The sequence below is a fragment of the Pyxicephalus adspersus genome, chromosome 4 (assembly GCF_032062135.1).
Source record: "Pyxicephalus adspersus chromosome 4, UCB_Pads_2.0, whole genome shotgun sequence".
In the NCBI taxonomy this organism is placed as follows: domain Eukaryota; kingdom Metazoa; phylum Chordata; class Amphibia; order Anura; family Pyxicephalidae; genus Pyxicephalus; species Pyxicephalus adspersus.
This window is the reverse complement of record NC_092861.1, coordinates 114,631,110-114,639,841: the sequence shown is the minus strand read 5'-3', so window position 1 is coordinate 114,639,841 and position 8,732 is coordinate 114,631,110. Positions and strand designations below refer to the sequence as shown.

General features: G+C 36.1%; 1 protein-coding gene across 1 annotated transcript in view; it reads right to left on the bottom strand.

The window, feature by feature from the left end:
- WDR27 (WD repeat domain 27) overlaps positions 1-8,732 on the bottom strand; it is a gene marked incomplete in the record, with an annotated part of 144,279 nt that overhangs the window by 50,580 nt on the left and 84,967 nt on the right. Inside the window, 1 exon segment of the mRNA XM_072410253.1 lies at positions 2,205-2,303. Coding sequence (XP_072266354.1) covers positions 2,205-2,303 — 99 coding nt within the window.

The window sequence follows — 8,732 nt, the reverse complement described above, 5'->3', positions numbered from 1 at the left end:
TGTACGGTCGTTCAGTGATCGTGCATGTTTCTGTGGTACACTTTCTCCTTTACATGTCCCTCCCTGCATCGTTCAAACAATTGTATCTAGCGTGTGGACACTGTTGGTGGATTATATATGAACGATCATATTGTTACAGCATGTACAGAATTGTGCACAATATGATTATTGTGCATAATATGAAGAATATGAAGTATAATCGTGCATTATCGTTGATCGGTCATAATCGTTCATTTTCTAACAATAATTATTGGAAGTGTGTACCTAGCTTTAGCCTAATGTTGATGTGACAGGTGCTCTTTAATCTTCATGTGAAGTACAGGGGTATTTAATAGTGTTATGTATCTTTTTATAATGTATCTTTTTATGTATCCTTTTACAATGTATCTTTTTATAATGTATCTTTTTATGTATCCTTTTACAATGTATCTTTTTATGTATCCTTTTATAATGGATCATTTGACATCTGTTTGGAGGCTGTAGAAGCTCTACACAGTGCTGAAAAAATATAATTTTAATGGTGTTCGACTTTGACATTCAACCACCCGAATTTTTTTGCTCTTTTCGAGCGAATAGCTGCCGAATCGAATAGTGAAACATTCGACCAACACTATTTATCAGCATAGTTATTTAAATCTGCTCATTTTAAAGATAGGATGAGTTTTGAGTCTTAACATCTGTACTCACATTTTTTTGTATGGCTTATTTTTTCCAAAAATACAATGGTATTGGGCCTGATTCATGAAAAGGTTTACTGAATCACCCAGGTTCCCCCATGATAGCCTAATATTAATATTAATATAATAATAAACAGGATTTATATAGTGCCAACATATTATGCAGCGCTGATATCTTATAGAGATTTAATTAAAACAACATAAAAATCTAAATGGGTCCTAAAGATTTTGTATAGTAAAAGATTCCAGCCAATATTTAGCCATTTCTAAAATATACTCAGATATTCTAACATATATCACCTTACAACCTAAAATAAAACCTTATTCAAAAATATTGTAAATACAGCTCAAGAAAAACACTATTTAATCTTGGTTCATGGACTCAATCCTATTTTTGTTCAGTTTTTTCATTTTCCCTGTCAGATTTACTTTTCCTAATTCCTCCAGTTTCCTTTGTTTATGTTCACCTCTCGAAACCAGAAAAGTTTGGATTTGTTTTACAGACTTTTTTTCTCTCTCAGACCATAGACTCCACAGACTTAAATAGGAACTGCTTGTAAATGCATAAAAATGCTTGTACAGGTGTTTGCAAATGCCTGTGCAAGGAACTATAGCTATTTTAATACCTAAAGCCTTAAGGTGTCGACTTTTACATTGCAGTCAATGGATTCTGTGAAATGTTCCCCATAATTGCTGGGGATGTCTGGGAGACCTGTGGGACCATGACCCAAAAATGTAAAGAGAATGTAATTGTGTCAAAAATTAATTTTAATATATATATATATATATATATATATATATATATATATATCACTTGAGATATGCTCCTAAATATCCCCCTGACCCTCCTCCCCAGAAATAGCCAGCATTTAAAAAAACAGCTATTACCACCTATATTTTATTAAGTAAATTTTAACAACATTTATTGCTTTTATACGTTTTTTTCTCCTGGGCAATTGTCCCGTAGGTTCCCAAGACATCCCCATCAATTACCTTTACGGTGACCTTTTAACCACAAAAACTATGAAACTTTGACTGTGTCAATGCTAAAACTTGAAATTTGTGAAACTTACAATTAATCTAGATTTTAAAACAGAAATTTAGAATTCCAACAAATTCCTGGAGATTAACAACTGTCTATAGAAAGAAAGTGAAAGAGAAAGTAAAAATGGCTCTAGATCAAATCCAAGTTTTTCTGGTTAAGGATATTTTCATGGGTAGTTTTAGAGGGCAATATATAAACAAATGGGACTGAAAGAATGGGGAAATGTGAATCTCACAGGAAAAGTGAGTAAACAAGACAAAAAAAATGTGAATTCACCAACAATAAATGAATAAACAGACCCCTACTTGTATATTATTTATGTCAGTTGAAAAAAACAACTGTATAAGGGGCAAAAAAAATCTCAATTTTCTTTTGTTTTTAAAGAAAAAAAGCATATGTGATACAATAAATGAAACCCGTACATTGCAACATTTATATTAACTGTGCAGTGTTTCTATATAGGTTGTTGGGAAAAATCCTACCTGCACTGTAGATGGATTGAAAGCTACGTTGATGACAGATTCTGTGTGGTCTTTCAGTTTTTCCAAATATGTACTAGATCGTGTTTCATAAATATATGCCTATAACAAATAGGAATATACAAGAATTTTTTTAGAATACAGAGTTTTAAATGCATAACATTTTTAACAGGTAATATGATGCTGTACATGCCAATGTTATATTTCACAGAAATCTGATAATATAACTACAGGTTAACTGCATATTTTCTAAAGTTAATTATGTTTTACACAGTCAAAAAACTAATTGGTCCTTATCATTTTAATCCTCTTTAATGGCAAAATAATTTTGCCTGCTGAGTTTCTACTTTTTGATACCCACTATGTATGATTTGCTCTGTGGCTAATCATTTATCCAATACTTTTATTTTTATTTTTTAGCCATTGGGCCTGATTTATAAAAGCTCTACAAGGCTGGAGAGGATACACTTTCATCAGTGAAGCTGGGTGATCCAGCAAACCTGTAAATGGATTTCCTAACAGCCATTTGCTATTTGTTAGCAAATGTTTTCAATCCTTGACCCGGTCCATTCCAGGTTTGCTGGATCACCCAGCTTCACTGATGAATGTGTATCCTCTCCAGCCTTGGAGAGCTTAAAAAATCAGGCCCATTAAGGCACAGAAGTAGTGATAAACTGTATACACTGAAAAAATATAGGCAACTGAAAGCAACCCCCAAACCCCCCCAAAAAAAGTGTTTTAACCTCCCTAGCGGTTCATTTCTTTCGGGTTTTATATGTCTAAAATCGGTACATTGTTTTTCATGAAAATTTATTTTACAGTATAATATAAAAGTATTAGTATAATAAAGTTTGAAACACAAAATCATAAAAATAAATAAATATTATAGTCATACTATTATATATACTGTAAAATAAATGTTCTTGAAAACAATGTACTGCTTTAACACATAAAAATCCAATGTATTGCATTCAATACAGTATTAAATGCAATACAAATGGATTTTGAATTTCCCGCACCGCCCCACCGGCAACGTACACACGCACCGACGTCACCCGAAACTCCCCCGGTGACTCATCGTGTGCAGAAGACGCTGGAAGAAGGAAGAAGACAGAGATTGTGGCAATGGACGACGCGGGACGGTGGCGGATCAGGTAAGGCTGTATTTACTTACCTTCCCATAGGTTTACCTACCCCTAGTGTGACTCGGGGTTACCGCTTTCAGCATCTTATTTCTACACTCGGGGTTACCACTAGGGAGGTTAAAGAAAGAAAAAGAACATTTTTACTTTATATTATTTAAAAGTAAAAATTTGTTGATAAGTTCACTTTAAGACACCTAATACAGCACTTTTGAAGGTTTCAGTCAGACTTTAAACAGTGCCTTATAATAAAGTTATATAAAGGGCTAATATGCACAATAACACATTGTTACTGTAAGAAAAAATAAAACACTGTAGATTTCTGTTGCAGTGTATTGCCATTAAAAGGTATATTATGCACCCAAAGCCTATTTGCAGTGTGGCATAATACACCTGTGTTATACTGCACTGCAACACACAGAGGTATATTATCTGTGCATTTTAATGCACTAATGTAGTACATGTGTATTCAATACCCTATCTAAAGTGATGATCGAAAATGAATACCCCATGGCATTAAAAATAAGTATTACATCTAAACTCCAAGCAGGTAACAGATATTATATTTTTCATCAATCTAGCATATCAATACATCTTGATATTTACCTTTTGTAATCCCTTTGCACAACAGTATTTAAACTGAATGAGGAAGGAAACACATTCTAATCCAGTCATGGCTCTGTACCTTGCATTTACAGTGCTTACAGGAATGGAAAATAGAGATTTAACCACAGCCATGAGTTGCTACATCTTCATTCCTCAAACACAGGCTAGGGTAGTTCTTGACTACTAGACCAAGATCATGTTTGTGTATATAACTGTTGCCTAGAGTTTGGGGTTAAGAAAAAAAAACATTTACCTAATCAAATTCAGTCTTATTTATTAAACGCCATAGACCTGTGTCTCATTTTAACATGAATAACTCTGTAAATCCAAGTCATGCAAAATCTGATGGAACAAAATGTCTATTTAGGACAAAAATATGTTTCAGTGTTATTCATCAGACTGCATTTCAAAACTGGATGTTTTTAAGATGATAAAACAAAAAAACCCTCTTTAAAGTTAACTCCTCATACATTTTTTTATTGGCTCTTTACAATTTAAAGACAACTGTTTCATCATTTCAATGTCTACCTGACTTGCCATCGGCCTAAATGTGTTTGACTTATGACTGTTTTTAAAGGTAATTTCTACTTGACTGAAATTACAAAAAATACTAACATTTGTTTTACTAACATTCAAGATTAATCACCTTCGTATTTAAAATACCATCCTATGCTTTTGACCAAAACCAGAATCTGTTCATTCCCTGCACGAGAACCTTCAGTTGTCGTCACATCTTTTTAAAGGCTAAAACAGAAATAAAAAATTCTTTCCAACTTTTCCATGGACCTGCCCCAACCTGACTGTCTGATCCACTTTCTGCCTCTCTAGTAAGTCAGAAACTATAAATCACTTCTGCAAGTCAGGCTTTTGTAGTTTTATCAAGTGCTTTCAAATTCCCTCATTTTGACTCCCTGGATCATTTTACTTTAGAACACAGTGTATAAAACATTCTAAATAGACACAAATTGGGAGGTCGGGGATAGACTGGTAGCTTGAAAAGTTTTATGTGAGCTTTTGTAGTGAATTGATTTCTTTATTATACACAAAGTACTTTTTTACATAATCTTTGTCATTCATACAGAAAACTATGAAACAATCTACAATGCTACAAACTTATGGTCATACTTTTGTTCAAACAAGAGAAGGTGAACTGTATAGTATATAATTACAGATAACTTTTACCTCCTAATAACTGGAAAGAGATCACCTTTGTTAATCAGACCAGGAGTAATGTGCTTGAGTACAATCTGTAAGTATTTCTCTAACACAGCATCTTGGCAAGGAACAGTAACTGATGGGTTACTTAGACACTGAGGTACACTACAGGAAACCTGCCTACATAGACTAGCCTTTTGACTCTCGACACTCACTTTATTAAAAAAATATTGGAACTTTGACATGTGAGGTGAGATGTTACAAGAAAAAGAGTGTCTAAAACAAAGTATCAGGGGTGTTTTGGACGTCCGTGGCCACCAGACTAGGCATTCATTTAAACATCCACAAGCTCAGACAAAAAAAGGAACCATCTAAAAGAATGGAAAAGCACTTCACTTGACAATCATTCAAATACAGGACTCTGCATATCGTGGAGTCACATGACATCTAGTTTATTGAAAGCGGGGAACTACATAAAGCTGGAACATCCTATTAGTAAACAAAAGTGAGGCCTTTGACATTATCTGTTTTCCACATATAATGCTAGTTTACCATCTCTACCCAGGGGATTTGATAACAATTTATACATTCAGCCATGGCAATTAGTAGGGCAAAACTAGAACAAGGTGGTTCCACAAACTTACCACCTGAGATTGTGTGGACATTTAATATCTTATAAGTCAGTAAGTCTTGTCACATTCCATGGTGTATTGACTAAAGTGTATGTGCTACATGTGTGGACATAGGTGGCTTAGAGCAGCTAAGAAACATCTTACAAATTACAATCGTCGTTCCTAACAATTTGCTTTTAGGCCAGGAAGTGTCACTGGCTAAAATAATGGAATGAGCAGTGGGGGAGGACTAGCCAGATGCATATATGAGGGTTGGGGGGGGTAACAACAAGGTTGATTTTCAAAACGAGACTAGGCTGCTGACTTATTACCAGCAAAATCAATTAATACTTAATTCACTGAGCTTAGTGGATTGTGCAAAAAAATACACAATCATGTGCAAGAAATTAATAAATGAAAAACAACATTTGCTTGCACATGGGCTGTTTAAAGAACTGTGCCTGCAGTATCAGCTTAGGCCAGATGCTACAAATCCCACTTAATTCAGGGTGATACAGTACAAACAAATGCTTTGCTGAATGTTTGCACACTGTCCGGCAAAGGAATAGGGGATGCCTGTTGAGTAATGTATTTAAAGCCAAACTTAAGTCGGATTAAACCATTTTGCTGCAGGAGCAGTTTTATTCTTTTTCCCTTTTTTGCACGCATGATAAAATGCACCTTAAAACATGATATATTTTCAGAAAATAGAGACCCTTTAGAACAAAATTGTGGTAGTCTTGGGTCAAAATGATTGGGAGGCATTTCATAATACACATGGACAATAACCCAAAACATATAGCCAAAGCAAACCAGGAGTTTATTAAAGCAAAGAAGTGAAATATTTCTGAATGGCGAAGTCAGTCACCTGATCTGAACCCAATTGAGCAAGCATTTCACTTGTTGAAGACTAAACTTTGGACAGAAAGGCCCACAAACAAACCGCAACTGAAAGCCGCTGCAGTAAAGGCCTGGCAGAACATTAAAAAGGAGGAAACCCAGCATCTGGTGATATCCATGAGTTCAGGACTACAGGCTGTCATTGCCAGCAAAGGGTTTTCAACCAAGAATTAGAAATGAACATTATATTTTTAATTTTTTAACTTGTCCAATTACTTTTGAGCCCCTGAAATGAAGTGATTGTGTTAAAAAAGGCTTTAGTTCCTCACATTTTTATGCAATCTTTTTGTTCAACCCACTGAATAAAAGCTGAAAGTCTGCAGTTCAACTGCATCTGAGTTGTTTCATTTAATATTATTGTGGTAATGTACAGAACCAAAATTAGAAAAAAGTTGTCTCTGTCCAAATATTTATGGACCTAACTGCCAACTAGAAATACTCAACTCCCACCGTAAGAGTTAGTGCACTCTAGGATAAGCATGGTATCACTGGCAAGGTCAAATACTAAAATACAGGTAAAAACATTTTGAGGCTGATCTATAAAGTAGAAACTGTGATATTTACCAAACAGTCGCTCCAAGTGATTTAATCACTGCCATTAAAAACATGCATCAGGAAAATATACCTATAGTAAACATTTGGTATCACATTCACTATGTACCATATTTCTTGTCATGCACAGAGAGACAGGACCACTAGGGGGCATATGGAGGTGGTGTGAGCCCTGAGAAGGGCCAAGGTGCAGAGTCTACGCCGTAACCAGTTTTTCTCCAGAGACTCCGATGGTGAGGATGTTGCGCTGCTGATTACGGCTAGGTTGCGGTCCTTGGACACACCAAGGTAGGCAAGCACGGTACCAAATCACCAGGCAGGGGGATAGTCAAGGAAAGCCAGGAATGAGACAGGCAGCAAGCAAGAGAGGTCAGGTCACACGCCAGGGGTCAATAGCGGGGGATCAAGGAGACAGACAGCAATGACACATGGGGCCAGTGTGAGCACAAGGAACACTGGAGGCACTGGAAACAGCAGGAGGCACAGGAGAAGCAGGGATATCCACAGGCAGACAGGAACACAGGAACAGGACAGGGAAGTTGGCTGGGAACCAACAGACTGGACAACGAGGGGTTAACACAGGAGCAGGACACAGGAAACACTGGATTAGGCAGCAGGTGTACAGGAACTAGTTCACAGAACTAGGGGCTCAGCACAATGGAGACACAAAGGAGACACGACTTGTTGCAGGAACACAAAATGGAGTCCGTTAGCTAGCTAAATAGCCAGGGCTGGTTAAGAGGCTATTTTCTGATTGGCCAGCGGCATGGAGGGAGTTGATAAAGCTTGGAAACAGAGGCACGCCCAGCATCAGAACTGCCCGCATGCACAGGGGAGGGATGCCTGTACTTTAATGAGGAACAGGTAAGTGTGACAAATACAGTTATAGAAAACTAAAACCCATAAGTACAACATATGTTATTAATTTAAATAAATTTCAGATCTCTAATTGCTATTAAGGTAACCCCTTAATGTGATTACCCATGTAATGTGGAACCCATTCATCTTATAGTAAGAAAAAACACAGTAAATATCCAAAGGGAGTATATTACACAACATTTAAAATGTATTACCTGAACCCCCCCCCCCAACCAATTAATTATTCACATTAACAAATCAGCAAACTATTAGACAGATATATACCTGGCAAAAGCGGCAAATTTGATAGGCACACAGGGCTTTTCATTATTGACTGGGGACTACTGCTACAAGGGTTTAAACATTTTACAAATGTAGCAATGCAAACTCTCTCCTTACTTGTAGCACGTTGATTAATAAATGAAGAAATAAAACAATTATAAATAAAGTTCTCGTTTTACTGATCGTATCGTAATTATATAGATCCAAAGTATATTTTAATCTAAAACCCTACCTGCTTCCAAGGCTGTACAACTACTGGTATGAAAATGTTTTCATATATGGTGGTGACAGAAACACAAAGACACCATACAGGCACAAAAACTATAAATCAGGGCTACTAAAGCTACGTACACACTTCCAATTATTATCGTTGGAAAACGAACGACGAACGATCCTGCACGATATCTACGAACGATCGTATAGCA